Source organism: the organism of the source record quoted next, unplaced genomic scaffold, assembly GCF_019419815.1.
Source record: "Pyrus x bretschneideri cultivar Hongxiangsu unplaced genomic scaffold, Pyrus_bretschneideri_v1 Contig5, whole genome shotgun sequence".
NCBI lineage: Eukaryota > Viridiplantae > Streptophyta > Magnoliopsida > Rosales > Rosaceae > Pyrus > Pyrus x bretschneideri.
The window spans coordinates 528,000-544,845 of NW_025999787.1; the positions used below are offsets into that span (position 1 = coordinate 528,000).

At 35.6% G+C, this 16,846-nt stretch overlaps 1 protein-coding gene and 1 pseudogene across 1 annotated transcript; both read right to left on the reverse strand.

Annotated features, from left to right (window-relative positions):
* Nucleotides 1-8,718: 8,718 nt before the first annotated feature.
* On the reverse strand, nt 8,719-9,327 carry LOC103966391 (annotated as a pseudogene).
* Nucleotides 9,328-9,771: 444 nt separating this feature from the next.
* On the reverse strand, nt 9,772-11,574 carry LOC103966401 (peroxidase 60). The gene is made up of 4 exons (XM_048569041.1): nt 11,347-11,574; nt 11,047-11,226; nt 10,441-10,600; nt 9,772-10,290 (listed from the first exon to the last, which is right to left on the reverse strand). Exons 1-4 carry the CDS (start codon nt 11,572-11,574, stop codon nt 9,848-9,850), a joined length of 1,011 nt encoding a protein of 336 aa, XP_048424998.1. The 3' UTR covers nt 9,772-9,847.
* Nucleotides 11,575-16,846: the final 5,272 nt, after the last annotated feature.

The window sequence follows — 16,846 nt, forward strand, 5'->3', positions numbered from 1 at the left end:
GCTCCGAGCCCGTGAGGGATTGCCAGCCCAAGAGCCCGAGGTGGGCGTGACGTCAGGCTGACGCCAAGGTGACGTCAGGCTGACGCCAAGGTGGCGTCAGCGCAGTATTTAATTTTTTTTGTGTCAGGCGCGTGCACCCCACCTGCGCGTGGGGGCGCATCGCCGACACAAAAATCAGAAGAAAAAAAAAAGCTGTCAGTTACTGTTGGGAAGCCACGTGGCTTCCCACGGTGCGTTAGATCTCAACAGTCAGTTAATTTGGACCGTTCGATCTCAACGGTAAAAAAAAAAAAATAAGTCAGATTTAATATCCACCGTTCGATCTGAGATCAACGATGGATATTAAAATGCTTTATAAATGAAAAAAATAAATGAAAAAATAGTTTTAAAAATCTGAAAAGTTACCGTTGTGACACGTGGCACAATCTGGAGTGTTGGAATTCAAATTTTTTTATATCCAACGGTAGAGATTAATTAATTGAATAAAAATTTAAAAAAAATGTAAAAAATTCAAAAAAAATCAAAAAAATATCTGAAATATCTGAAAAAAATTGTAAAAAAAATTGTTTTTACTTTTCTATAAATACCTTCTCATTATCATCTACCTTACACAACAATTTCATATTTTCTCAACTACTTTTAATCACATTCCTTTCTTTGTCTCAAAGTTTGAATCCATTTTTTTTCAACAAAACGACCATTGGTGCAGGTACGAATTGGTCGCTTATTGAAGATGTTGCGTTATGTACTAGTTGGGTTGAAGTTACTCATAGTTCGCTTACGGGTAATGAGATGCAGTTGCGAGAAATGTGGAGTCTTATTCATACCAATTTTCTTGAGAAAATTGGTGGGAAAAGAACCAAAGAATCGATGTCCAGTCGTTGGAAATTACTTAGCCAATCGTTTAGTACATAGAGAGACGCCTTGACACAAGCTAGTAGTAATATTCGAAGTGGGGAAAATTACTCGGATCAAGTAACAATATATTATTTATTTGATACCCAAATTTACATTATAATTATTTGTTTGTATTATTTATTTGTTATCTACATAATTTATTATTTATTGTTTGTATTATTTATTTGTTACGTACAAAATTTATTATTTATTGTTACTTATTTGTTACATTATAATTATGTTGTTTCTTACATTATAATTATGTTGTTTCTTACATTATAATTATGTTGTTTGTATTATTTATTTGTTTGTTACATTATAATTATGTTATTGTTACTTATTTGTTACATTTATTTGTTACATTATAATTATGTTGTTTGTATTATTTATTTGTTACTTATTTTCATTATAATTATTTATTTGTATTATTTATTTGTTACTTATTTTTATTGTGTAGGAACTTCAAGCACAAGCTTGGTACGCTGCCAAAACCAAAAGCAAAAATAATCATTCAATCGGTGGGAATGTTGGAATATTGTCAAAGATTGTCCTAAATTTAGAGTTGTGCCAGTCGGTCTAGAAGTGCACATGAACAGCACCCCTCTACACTCTACACCTGATCATGTTCATGAAGATGATGCAGAAGAAGTGCCCGAAACGCCCCTCCCTGAACAAGCGTCGGGTTCGACCCATTATCCAATTAGGCCTCAAGGTAAGAAAGCTTCAAAGAGAAAAGGGGGTGCTTCCAAGAATGATTATGCAAAGTTCATGGAAGAACTTACTCGCCAAGGTGAATTGACTTTGGCGAGGGAAATGGCGAAAGATGAGGCTGATAAGGCTAGAGAGGCAGCAAAAGCAACAGCTGTTGAGAGAGAATTTTATGCTAATGAGAGAGAAAGAGAGCTACTTAGGCAAGAAAGGGAACATGTTAGAGAAGAAAGACGGGCTCAACAAGATCATGAGATTATGAACATATCTTTAGAAGGGAAGTCTCCAAATTCTAAATTTTTTTGGAAGTCAGAGAAAGCGGACGTGGTGCGAAGGAGGCGTGCAAGAGAAACGATAGCAAGCCAAGGTGGTTCTAGCACCACAAGAGAAGATCATCCTAGCACCACAAATTGGTTAAGTGATGATGAATAGAGTACTTTTTGTAATCGGAGCCCATAATTTTCCAATCACTTTGGGTTGTAATTTATTATTTATTGTTTATATTATTTATGTTGTTTCCAATTTCTTGAATATTTATTCAAATTAATTTGGTAAGTTATTTATACTAAGAATTACCCTCTGCCTCCTTGGTAAGTTATTAACAAACCCTCTGCCTCCTTGCTTTATGCCAATTGTGATTTATTATTGTTTAAGCCCACTCTAATATTTTCTTTTATTGAAAAAAAAAAAGTGATTTTCTACTTGTATAAAATAATTAAAAGTCCATGACCATCGTTCTAATTATCTTCTTTTTTACATAGATTAAAACCCACACGAAGTGTGACTCTGTTTTCTTCTTATAATAAGAATTACATAAACATATACTAAGAATTACATAAACATAAACGTAAAAAAATTACATATACTAAGAATTACATAAACATAAACATAAAAAAATTACATAAACATAAACATAAACATACTAAGAATTACATAAACATAAACATAAAAAAAATTACATAAACATACCAAATAATAAAACACACCAAATAAAATAACATAAACATATCAAATTCAAAAAAACACACTAAATGAACTTAATTATCTTCAGCTTGTTTCAATGCCCACTGGTGCTCTATCAGGTCAATTTGTCGGGCATTGTGCATGTCTGGCATTTGAAATGCAGTATATCGTTGAATGAGCCTTTCATTGTAACGTCCATCCTTTGTAATGGATCATGTTGCACGGGCTCATCGGTGGCGTCGTGAGCACAATATATACGTGTTCTTGAATTGTTCATCGGGTCTGGCTCATATTCATCAACAGCTTCATAATCGTACTCATCTTCCACAATCATGTTGTGAAGAATGATGCACGTCATCATGATGGATCGAAACGACTCTACATCAAACAATCTGGCAGCACCCTTTACGATCGCCCAGCGAGCTTAGAGGATACCAGAACAACGCTCCACATCCTTCCTGCACCCCTCTTGACAGCTTGCAAAGTGTTTTTCCTTTGCACTCCGCAGACATGGCACTGTTTTGACAAATGTTGACCATCGCGGGTAAATGTCGTCAGCTAGGTAGTATGGCCCGTCGTACATACGTCCGTTGACCTCATACGTAACTTTTGGTGCCTTTCCTTGCAGGACATCCTTGAACACAGGGGATTGGCCAAGGACGTTGATGTCATTTTGAGCTCCCGGGACCCCTAAAAAGGCGTGCCAAATCCATGTATCAAAAAATGCCACCGCCTCCAGAATGATACTTTTTGCTCATTTTCTGTCCCCGTAAGTGCCTTGCCATACACTTGGACAGTTTTTCCACGTCCAGTGCATACAATCAATGCTTCCAATCATCCCAGGAAAGCACGCATCTCCGCCTTCTTCAACAGCCGCTCCAAGTCCATGTGTGTAGGTTTGCGGAGGTACTCAGCGGTGTAGATAGATTCGATTGCTTCGCAAAACCTCATCAGGGACTCAAGAATGGTTGATTTCCCCATCCTCGTTATCTCATCCACTTGGTCTGCAGATGCTCCATATGCAAGCATCCGCAAGGCAGCAGTAATTTTTTGCTCAGGCAGTAGACCCATAGCACCAAAAGCATCTTTCTTTTGCGCAAAATAAGAATCATGGTTGCAAATAGCAATCATGATTTTGTTGAACAAATGTTGTTCCATTCTAAAACGACGTCTAAAGTATGTATCAGGGAATGCACTATTAGGAACAAAATAATCATCCAAGAGTTCCACACCTCGTCGTTGCCTGCTTCTATCAAGGTTTCCGGAACTGCTGGGCCTGCAGATCTGAGCTGCAGCTTGGATGACTCGACAGGAATGTGAGGCTCTGCCCTTTCTTACTTTGTTATCTTTCCTTGGACACTCCTCATCCTCTTCCCTCTCATTTCTTACCCCCTGGTGATTGAACATTGCTTCTGATTCGTTAAACAATTCTTCCTCTTCCTGATTGAATTCCCACATCATCCTTGAGGAAGAAAAAGAAGACATTGTAAGAAAGAAACAGAAACTATGAATAATGATACAGATTTTTGTGAATAAGGAAGCAGAAACTATGAATAATGATAGAGATCTTGAAAAAATTGGTGTGAGATTTGTGAGGATGGATGGTGGATTATATAGAGGATTCAGAAAGGATTAGGTTGTACATAATGCCACGTGGCATGCCGTCATTCGTTACAAATCTGATGGAAATCTATCCTCAAAGATTGTGAACAGATTATGACATGTGGCATGCCGTCATTCGTTAAAAATCTGATGGAAATCTATCCTCAAAGATTGTGAACAGATTATGACACGTGGCGCGACGTGATTGGTTAATAATCTTATCAGAAATCCATCACCAATAATTGTATTTTCAGATAATGACACGTGACATAACGAGTACGATTAAAAAATTTATCGGAAATCCATCCCCAATAATTGTCTTTTCGGATTTTATGACAAGTGGCGTAACGACAACGATTAAAAATCTTATCCGAAATTACAAATAAAATTATTTTGTATTATTTAATAATACTTCGGATAATGACATGTGGCGCAACGAGAACGATTAAAAATCTTATCCGATATTACAATTAAAATTATTTTGTATTATTTTATAAATAAAAACATACTAATATTTTATTGCCTATTGCCAGGGCTATTTACTGTTCATTAAGGGCAGTTACTGTTCATTAGGTGGATTGAATAGTGCATTGCCAGGAGGAGGGCTCCAACGCTGGAGTTGCTCTTAATAGAATTTCTTTACATATGGTCCCAAGCCATGTTCTTTGATATAAGTTTTCACCATTTTTTATTAATAAAACAATAGGATTCAACTTCTAAAAAAGTCAAAACTTTTCCAATTCCAATTCTCTCTCCCATTCCCAATCCCCAAACCCCAACCTACCCAACCGAAGACCTCCAGCACAGCACCAGTCTCCTCTCCAGTCTCCGACCACGATCAGGTTCATCGCACGGTCCAAACCAGTGACACAACCTACCATTCTGTTGTCCCTTCTCCACCACCACTTAATCCCCTCATTTATAATTTAAGTGACAGTTTTATTTTAATCTAAATTAATCACATAGAATTTTAAACTCATAATATATAGTTATTGTTAATTTTTTTTATGATTTTTTATATTGTTTGGATCATGTGTTGGCTAGTTCATTTATATATTTTTTTTTAGCTTCATCAATTGATATAGTTTTTTGTTTTGATTAATTAATATGTGTAGAAATTAAAAGTATGGAACGATATTACAAGCGAAAATTATATCTCGTTGTTGACAAATTAGTCTTTGTAGCTTGTCATATTGTTTGCACAAAAATTATGAATTAAAAGTTGTAGTCTATTCTTTAATTTTTCAATGTTATATTTAACATTTTTTAAAGCCTTTATATTGGGAGTACTCGATTTTAAAATCTTGGATCCGCCACTATATTACATGGTTAAATAGTGAAATTGCAAATTCATGGGTGGCATTTTTGCTCACCACCTTTAAATGATATTAATACTCACCACCTTACTTATTATCATTAGATGAATTTGAATTTCAATATTTGTGTAGTTAATAGATATAAATCTCAAAATTTAAACTCATTCAATGATTATAATTAAGATGATAAGTATTACAATCACTTGAAAATTATGAACAAAAATAATCATTTTCTTACAGCTAGACTAGAAAGTGAGAATGACTTCCCATGCATTTAACAGCAAGCAGAATTAAATGTACAACCACTTCGGGGTTGATAAATATTGCTGCAACTTTTTCTTCAGGAGATGGATTGTCTGCCCTCTTATTCTCATATTCTTCTCATGTTCTTCTGTTTTGTGTGATCATGGTTAAGTCACGTTAACATTTTATATTAATTTTTTTATAAAAATAATAAGCCAAAAAGCAAATATTGATGTGCCTTAATCGTGACCGTACAAAACAAAAGGGTATGAAAAGGGTACGGGATGGGGATGGCAGACAATCCATCTCCTTTTCTTCGATGTGGCTGACAAATTATTTATTGGGGAAGGTTTGAACGTCCTTCTCTAGGCCTGTATGCCATCCATGAATCATACATACTGGATATTATTCTTATTTTAATTCTTGGAATAATGCAACTTGCAAGTATACATACATACATACATACATACATACATACATACATACATATATATATATATATATATATATATATATATATGTCCCTCATTGAGTTCTTAGCTAGGGCTACCAACTTGCAACTTGCTGTTTCACATGAATTTTTTCTACAGTGAAAGTGACAGTTCCATGCATGCATACATATGCCATACCCAGTATTTCCTCCACCCACTTATCACAATAACATCTGGTCATTCCAGTAGGCGTATGAATTGTTTGACCGATGACAAAAGAGTGTGTTGAGGGTATGAATTTCACTTGGAGGCAAAAAAAAAAAAAAAAAAAAAAAAAATCATTTTATGTGCTTATAAAGAGTTCAGCTATTCTTCATTTTGCTAGAATGATTTACCAACAACTCGACCAATGCTTTTGAATCTTGTGAGTGAACGTTCCATATATTCTAGCACATAGAGGTTGCTAGTAATGAAGTGAAGTTGGCGCCGAAAATATAGAAAGGCATTGCACGTTAAGTTGTCTCAACATCTCAATTGTAGTTTACCTATCAGAAATTTGCGTTGTCAATGAATCCCTGTATTAGGAGAACATCTATATCTCTTACCAGTTGCACATGCCTAATGGGTTGGTTTGCACATGTTCAGGAAGTAGTTTGCCGATGTTAATCTAAACTAACTATTAATAGAATGCTCTTTGTCAACTAAAAGAGGGTAAAAAGATTATTTAGTCTTTTATCACACAAAACTAAAAAGTGTTTATACACACAAAGTATGTAGACATATGCTAGTTATAATTAATCAAGTGTTTTGCACGTGCTTAATTAAGCTTTCTATCCTGAATGTCGGGGTTCATATACATTACAGATCAGCAGTGAATCTGCTAAGTCCATGAACGATGCAGTACCCAAAGGATAGTTTAATGAGCTCAGCCATGTCCAACCGGCTTGGTAATGAATACTAGTCCTGCCCTCTGGGTAATAGATCGCCTCAATCTAAAAGAACAATACTTGGGTACCTTATGTATTTATTTTTTATTCAGTCTAATTAAAAGATGTTACGTATTTTTTGTTTATAAAGTCTAAAAAAATTAATTAACAGTCTATTATATTTTAAAACAATAAAATATGTGTTAAAATACCATTGAACCAAAATCAAAAAGTGAATATATGTTGTACTTAATAGTGAGCATCTAAGTATTATCCAAATTAAATTTGGACAACTATAATTTAGCTTTCGATACTCATAATGACCCAATATTATCATATAGCGTATGCTAATTTAGGATGTGTTGTAAATCAACATGTCATTGCTGATCATCGATTTGAGACCCCACAACTCTCTTTATGCACAAATGATATAGATATCTTCACAGTCACTGAGGGGGTGTATTCAAGTATATTGGAAGGTCCATTGGCTAGAATACCATTTTAACAAACTTCATTCTTACAACAAACTCAACCAATCACAAACTAACAAATGTCACAATCTCATAACCGTATAGGTTTTAATTTGCACCTTACAGTTAGTTTTGAAACATCCTTATACGAACATAATACAATGGGTTAAGTGAGGCTTATAATGAAATCTTTACTTCCAACTTTCCTTGGTTTTTACTTGTAGCTTTCTTCGCTAGTTATCTAATGATATTTGTAAATTGATGATGATTTTTATTATTCGATAATCATTGTTAAAATTTGCTTCAGTTTTAATCATAAGTTTTCCTTCTAGCATGAATACGTTATTTAGAAGAATTTATTTCTTGAAAATATTATCTTAAGGAGGGGTCTCCTTTTAAATTTTCGCATAGGGCCCTAAAAATACTGTCTGAGATGCCGGTGTCTCTCCCTTTTGATATATCTCCCATCTGCAAGATGGCTTGGATCTGAGGCAACAATTTTCACTTTTACAAAAGAGTAAGTAGCTTTTGACACATTGAGAAAACTTCTCGTCTGCTCAATATTGGGGTGTGAAATCATTATTTGGAGCTTTACTTAAGGTTTCTAGTCTCAAATTGTCCAATCCATTGAATTTTAGATTTTCAGTTAAGACCTAATCGAAGAATCATTATATACCTTGACTCATCAATATTCCTGTCAATTCATGGGGTCAAAATTGAAAATAAAAAAAAAAATTGAACAGAAGTGAGGTTTTCTCACCTTCAGCCTTTAAGATATGTGTATGTATGTATGTATGTATGTATATATGTATATATATGTGTGTATACACACACACACACACACACACACACACACACACTTACATTTATATACCACATGAATGAATAACTTTCTCACATATTCATATGACAGGGTGGAGATTTTGCAAATAAGACAATGAAGGGTTTTAGGATGTGTTGGTAATTAAACTTATCCAGTTTGAGTTCTTGTCGTGTTTTGTTTATCTTTTTCCCAGACCACAATTACTGAATGAACTATGACAAACAATGTGTCATTACAACTTGATGATGACATACCCTTCAACCTATAACGGGTAATTATTTACAGCAGATAAAGATGAGTACAAAGATATATTGCTCCAATTAAATGAGCCTCTATTTCTCATGGCCTGGTGGCAAGACTAGCCTTGAGCTTTTGAATGGTGGCCACATCAGTCTTGAAGGAGATAGCTAAGACATTGTCGTGGATAACGGTTGGGAACAAGGTGGAGGGGATTGATACAGTTCCTGCATATGCACTTCCAAAGGCAGAAGTTGCAAGAGCTGGTTTTTGTGAATCAGCATTGTACTGGAAGTGCAGAAGTCCCTTTGGAAACACAAACAAATCACCCGCTTTAAGTGTTTGGTGTCAACGAAACCGACCTCAAGGGTACCGTAAGCAAGGAAAAGGAGTTCAGCGGAGCGAGGATGAGTGTGTGGTGGGTTAGTAGTGCCGGATGGGAATTCAATGACGGCATAGGAAACACTCTGCCCATTGAGAGCAGGGAACTGAGCCAAGCTTGCCTTTAGTATCTTGAAGTCTGCGGGAGGGCCTCCTCCGACAACACGAAAGCCAGTGTATATATGTGAAGAAGTTTCCGTCTACGGTTCCATTTGGGGGCGCTATGAAGTCAGAAATAATGTCTGGGTCTCCAGCCATTGTCATTTGAACAATGGCAAATGAAAAGATTAGTAGTGACAAGAATTTGAGGGTCTAAGTTCTTGAGGCCATGGTTGGAGTAACAGGTTCTCCTTCCCAAAAACTCGATTAACCTGTTTCGGGTGGTTGGATCAGGTTTTCGGGCTTATTATGGAAACTATTTATACAGTTGGGATTGAGTCAAACATAATGCCAAGAAGATGCAAGGGGGTCATCATTATATTATTGAAGCATGGCCTATCTAACGTTAACTATAGATGGAGGTTACAATGTCCTCCTTGTATCGTTTAATGTTGTTTTACAGTTGTTAATTTGTTTGATAATTGTCGTGAATAACATACCGAAGAACTGCTTTTAACTTTTGCAGCTTTTCTTATCTTCATCAACATCAGATATTATACTAATTGGTTGTATATTCCTAGACGTACGTTGGGATCATCTTCGAGTACATTTTATTGCTTTGTATGTCGAAACTAAAGAGACAGGCAAGTAAAGTCGAATGAATTATATGTTTCATTGTCCATAACAAACATGAAGGCAAAAGGGATTTAAATTAAATTGTACAAAACAACCCAGCAGTTAATCTGTCTCATCAATTAAAATTCAAAAAACCGCCAAGGTTATTAATTGCCCGGCATGATCTCCTAATCTCTCCTTGTTTTTCAGTAGTAAGGACTCCAACTGCTCCCAACTTAACCATGGCCTGCCCAAATGTCGTGGAGAAGCTGTTTGTATCGCTGGCTAAGGTTTTCACCATAGCCTGAGTTATGGGGTCCCCAGCTAGTTCTTGGTCGATTTGAAGAATTCCTCTGTGGGCTACTATCTCCTTGTAGAATGAGTTATCAACAATAAATGAACTTTGAGGGTTCTGGTCCAGATTAGTAACATTGGTGCCTTCTGAGTTTTCAGGGCATATAAGTCTCAGCCTTTCCAATAATGAAGATTCCATGTCGGGGTCAGGTTTTCCGGTGCTTTTGAAATTGTAAAGACGATCTTGGAAGAGGTTACAATGTGCCACCCCAACAGTGTGACCACCTACATCATTACAGCGCGCATACTTTAACAAAATCAGCAAGCCAGGCATATAACACATCACGACTTTATTTTAACAAAAAAAATTCAAAAATTTGAAGAACACGAAATGAGAGAGCTGAAGCATATATATTGTTTTAGAACCAACTTTACCCAGAAGATAAACCATGTCACTTGCATTGAGTCCTTTTCTAGCAAATGCTGCAACGGAATCAGACACTGACATTGAGGGATTTGGGAGGTCAACATCTGATGCTTGAGACACGAAGCCATCCCTTCTCCCTGTTTGTACTTCGTATCGCCCTCCTCCACCCTGAAAGACATAAATAAAAATTTCACGTTGTTAATGTAATTTTAATAGGTTGCCCTATTAACAAAGTTTAAGGCGTGATTATTTTCGACTTCACCACAGTGGTGATACGAACAATTGATATATCACCCAGTATACTTAGTTTTCACCATATACAATCACTCACTTTAATCATCTGTCAGTTACAAGTTCACACTAAGTCTTGTCAAATTACATGATCGAATTTCATCGTGAAGAACTAGCTATGATTGTCGTTGTCATTATTTACATAATTACATACCATGATATCTAAATGCTATTTAGCATTAATCCATGATTATTGGTGCAATTAACTATGTTATAAGAGCTTATAATGATCAAGCTTAGGTACGATAATAAAGTAATTTAGTTTGGATTCCAAATAAATTAAAATCAGAATCAAATTTTAAACAGAAAAAGATTTTATTTACCCAAAATACAGCTTCTCTGGTAGCAATTGCAATGATATCAGCGCAAGAGACAACTCCTCGGCATTTGCTTTCCACGGCGGTCTTGGCAGCATCAATGACATCATAACCCCGTACACTTAGGTTCGGAGGAGCTGTTTTCTCAGTGGAGCTTCCATCTAGTAGAATGGATGCATCACATCCCTTTTCAAGAAACACAGTAGCATATTAGCCTATGCTGATCTTACTCATATTAGAAACGTGGGCAGTAAATGGGATCCAAATAACCTAACCCTTTGCCTTACTAAAAATAAAGAAACTTACATTGACAAAGCAATCGTGAAAATGCATGCGAATGAGGGCAGCAACAATTGTCTGATTTTTGAAAAACTCTTCCTTTACTACACGCGCTACAATTTCTTCAACATCTATAGACCGGCCACATTTCCCCTTGTAAAATCCTACCTCCAGTGCCCCGGAACAGTGGCCTGAGAGTGCCACGAGTACGAGCCCAATTGCTAGTGCCACTGCAGCTGTGCTAGACATTTTCATATTGATCTTAATTGAATTGTGGAAATGCTAATTGATGAACAATATATATGCATGGAATACCATGAGTTTAGTACTGTTTCAAGTTGTATGGTTTGCACATCTTCTTGCCTACCAAACATGCAGTCATGTATGCTGTAACTTGCCGACTAAACGTGCAGTCATGTAAGGGTACAATGGAGTTTGGAATATACATCTGAAAGAACAGCCAAGAGTTTCCTATGAGAATTAGAAAATGGGAAGGTCAAAGATTGCGTTTTTAGGTATCATTGAAATCTTGCTTTAGCTGGTCCTTGATTTAATAAATAATTACAGTGTGGACCTTCATGACCAGTGGGGTCATGTCTAACTTTCTTATTTCTTATATTTATTTTCATCTCTTGATCCGGTGTCACTTGATGACCATGAGCCATTTGCGTGTGGATATATATATATGTCAATAGGTGCTAATTTGCCTAAAATGTCTATGCTCAACGGTTTGAGTATTTTTTTTGACAAGAAAGAAAGGGAATTGTTATTAGCACTCCAAAAATCTCATTCTACACTCATCACAAGTGTATTTTTCTTTCTAATATAGAAAGTTTGGAGTGCCAAATGAGATTTTTGGAGTGCTAATAACAATTCCCAAAAGAAAAGCATTGTTTTGAGCATTACGCAAATTTATTTCCTAAACTTGTACTTCATTGGTTGCTTACCCCCTTGAACTTTTAATTTGACTATATTTTCCCTAAACTCTTATAAATAGCCAATTTCGCTCTACGGTCATGTTACCTTATGTAGGAGGGTTTTTGTATTGAAGGCGTTGATGGGCTTGTGTTATACATAGACAAGCCGAAACCTTCATGTTCCCTATTTATGAGTTATCAAGGACTAGGCCCAAAGCATCTTGAAGGAAAAGCAAGTCCTAGGGAATGCTTTATTGTTCTTCCAGCAACTCCTAGGTGTTTGGTCTAGTGTTATGTTGAGTGCTTACGGTGCTGATAAGGTGCTTCCACTGTTGATGAGGTGTTTCTGCGGTAGCTAATAATCTTCCCGTGATTGTGGAAGTTCTTTCCGCAACCAAAGAAGTTCTTCCATTGGAATGCTTCCCACGGTAGTCGCATGTTTTCCTCGCTGATAAAGTGTTTTCCATGATAGACGAATTTTTCCCTCACTAATTCTGGCGGCTTTGAGGAGTATTTGTTAAACTAACAAACACCGGGAATGACTAAGTAATCACAATAAACTATGACTTGCCCGAATGATGCGTGGTGTGGAAGCTAATGGTATGAATCAGAGTGAAGGAAAAGGTTTGGAACTCTTGAGTTAGGGTTTCCAACATGTAGAGATAGTTTTTTCTCTGCTTGGTGCCTTCTTTCCCGCTTCCTTCCTCCTTTTTCCAACATATTGGTCCCTTTAATTCTTCCAAATATGTTAATTCTTCCCTTATTATTTCGGTGGCTGCAACTACCAAGTTCCCTTTTCGTGTAACACTACAAAAGGCTGGGAGTTTCTTCTTTCCTGCATCAAGTACCACAACACCTTTCCTGCACCAAGTCTTATAGCATGATTCCATCTTTGGCAACCCTCCCCTTGGTTTCTCGTCTTGTTTTCCTGTATGAGCTTGGAAAGGAAAGATTCTTTTCTCCACAATAAAAGGGTGCACAACTCTAGGTCAAAAAGTGACAGTTTTAGTTTGGTCAGCTTTAGGTTTTTGGGGACCTGATTTAGCTTGGTCAGCCTTGGGTTTTTGGTTGGTTCCTGAATATCTTAGCTGGTTTGTAAAGGAAATGGTAAGGATAAAGCAGTTCTTTCTCAAGCCTTCCCACATGAAGCCAAAATCATGGGTTTTAACTTTTGGTGCTCTCAAGCAGCTCAAAATCTTTCACAATTCTGAATCCACATAGGCCCAATAAACTTTGTAACCATCCACACCGTGACCCACTCGGCAAGCCCGTTACGTGGCTTGGGCTCATTTAAGCGTTGCATGCTTGGCACCACTCGAATTATAATATCAATACATTAATATTATAATACGGCTTGGCACGATTTGGCATGATTTTACAAACGTCAAATAAACTATTATTTTATTGGCATGGCATGATCGTAAATTCGTATACTCCTCGTTTTCGCACTTTGCATGGATTTAACTTGGCTTGTGACGCTTTTGCAATGATTGGGTTCTGGGACATGATTGGACCTGTAGGCGAGATTTTTGGGACCCAATACCTTACATTATTTAAATTTTCATTAAAAATTGTCACGTTTCAAGAAATGTAGAGTATCAATAACATTAAGAAATCATAAACAAAAAATAACAAAGAATGAATGAGAATATAAAGGAATGGGTATGGGTATGGGATAAACAACTCCTCTCCATCCCTCCTCATCCTCCACCTCTTCTTCCTCGTCCTCCATGGTAATCCCATTCATTGACTTTTCAGGTATGAAATATCTAAAGGCATTTATTTTTTTCATTCCTTGACATGTTAGCAAATACATTTACTTTTTCATTCCTTGACATGTTGGTAAACACATGTGATATGGATTTTACCACATACGCAAAAGGGTTAAAAACTCCTATATTACTTGCAAGAATGACAAGGTTATTGTAATATAAATGGATCTTGCAAGGTCGCTCTCCATAAGGATTATTAAATAAATCAAAGCAAATCAAATTCCAATTAATTGTTGTAAAGGAGAAAATTGAGGTGATTGATTTTCATGAACTAATTTAATAAAACGAATTTGACTAATAAAAATAAGACAATCTGCAATATTAAAGCTGAAGGGAAAAGAAAACAGTTTTGGAAAAATCAAATTAAGAAAGCACTACGGATCCGCTGTCACCTTAACAATCCTATATAGTTCTCCCAATTACTTATGACTTATACATGCATATTTCAAAGGTTAGGTTTTCCTAATATATGCCTACTTGGACCCCCAACATAGAGCGTATATCAAACATGCAATCCGTCTATGGTATTCAGATCAAATCTAAACATGCATGACTCATTAAGTATTGTGAAACCTTTTGAAAAACCGTGCAACCCTTAAGACGCGATATTCATCCTAAGTGAACTTGCACATATTAATCACAAGAAGCCTTCGTCAATTTCAGGGATCGATCTCCGACCAAAATTGCATCAAATTACTTTTCTAAAAAATCCTAATGGTTATCAAGTATTAAGGCAATTAGATAGTTTAAACCAGTGATTAATAATTCGAAAACCTGCATGCATCTAATTATAAGCAAATTGAAGAGAAACTACATATTCTTGCTAAGGCTCGTGGCCTCACCATAGCAAAAAGAGAATTAGTTACGCATATTCATAATAAAAATCATAAAGTTCCTTATTGAAATAATAAAAGATCGACAACACCTAGAATAGAAAAAGTTTGAAAACCTCTATGCTTGGCCAATTTCCTCTCTTCAAGAACGCACGGAGAAGAAGTTATAAGAATAAAGCCAGCCAAACTTATTTAACCTAGCAGAAATTAAATCCTCCTAATAAAAGGTCTTCCAATCGAACTAGGAAACTAAATACTAAAATAAAATAGGAAACATAATCCTAAATTAAATGGTAAAATTCACCTAAAATCTGAACAGCCACGTTTTGGACCCCTAAAATTCTCCAAAACCGGCCCAATATAGCTGGATTTAAGGTTTGAAATATTCTGAACACTTTTCCAGAAGGCCACGAACCTATCAGAGGTCATCTCGGGCTCCAAAAACGCAATTTAAGCCCGGAAACGTTATTTTCCAGCACTGCACACTGCTCCTTTATTTCGTCGCCAGAAAATAACCGCTTAGTAGAAAAATCCCAAATTTTGATACAAACACGCCAAGAGATACACAAACGTCCTCTAATTTGAATCACTCTAAAATTCGTCCGTTTGATGATATTGTGCTCCAGAGGAAATCGAATATCTTATATTGAAAATATAAATCAAAATATCAAAATTCTGCCAAAATAATTACCAAAACATAATAAGAATAGGGTAAAATATATAATATAAAATTAACTCATCAACATGAATGTGAAGCACTCCCATTTTCTTGGTTATTAGTAAACCTAATAATGGACACGACACCCATTCCTTACAAATCCATTCTTTCTAAGTAAACATGCTCTTAATGAGATGCATGTAAACTTTTTTTCATGGTAGATTGGATGAAATGCGGGAAAACTTGAGAATAGGAAGAAATTAGCCCTTTATAATAGTTCAAGAGTAAAATTGTCCAAAATAAAATTTTAGCTGGCAAATCAATAATAAGGTACACGCAGTTAATTATTGGGGAAAATTGATTAGATACTCTAGTTTTGCATCTTGATTTTAGCTTAGAGTGTTTAATCTTGGGTAACAAAGAAAATCACTGCTTGCACTTTACTATCCTTAGATAATCTCATACACATACAATCACTAACAAATTAAACATGTCATGCAGATTCACATTCGTTTATAAATTCATCTATAGTTATTGGTTGCTATGAGTAATATTACTATTTCAAAACTAGACTAAGACGAAGAAGATGAATTTGAACAACCATTTTAAGAGAGATTAATATTTTTCTATCAAGTATTAGTGGTGTGTCAAAAAATATTAAAAAAATAAAAAGCTGTTGGGAAAATAACCTAGGATGTGTGAATATAATCTCTCAATTTCAAACCTGCAAATTTCAACTTATAAACCACTATTCTTGAATTTCTTTTTTTTTTTTGGACAACGATATTTTTATACTAAGCGGGAGCGATGTAGCACTTCACACTAGGCTTGTAGTAATATGATTCAAATTTGTTTTTGATGAGACTTGAACCTAAGACTTTTCACTTGAAATTGAAAAGAAATATCATTAAACCGTAATATGGTACCACTATTTTTGAATTAAGAACAAAATCAGATGCTAAATAATTTCTCGTTCAAGAAATGAATAAGGAATAACAAAAGTTGGAAACCTAGTGGACCAAAATAAAAGGGAATTGTTATTCGTATTCTAAAATTTTCATTTTATACTCCAAACTTTCTATAATTAAAAAAAAATTAAACTTATAAAAAAATGTAAAATGAAAATTTTAAAGTAGTAATAATAGTTTCCAAATAAAAAGGTTGAAAACTTGGAAACCTTTTCATGCGACACCGACTCTATACGCGATCTCCTACTGCCATCTGTCCACATTGTCTTGGATCCAAAACGACATCAGATTGGACTATCACTCCAAGTATCCAATTCAAACCCTCAAAAATCCCAACCCACTCTTGCTCTCTGTCCGAACTCCCAAAAAAGAGTGGTAA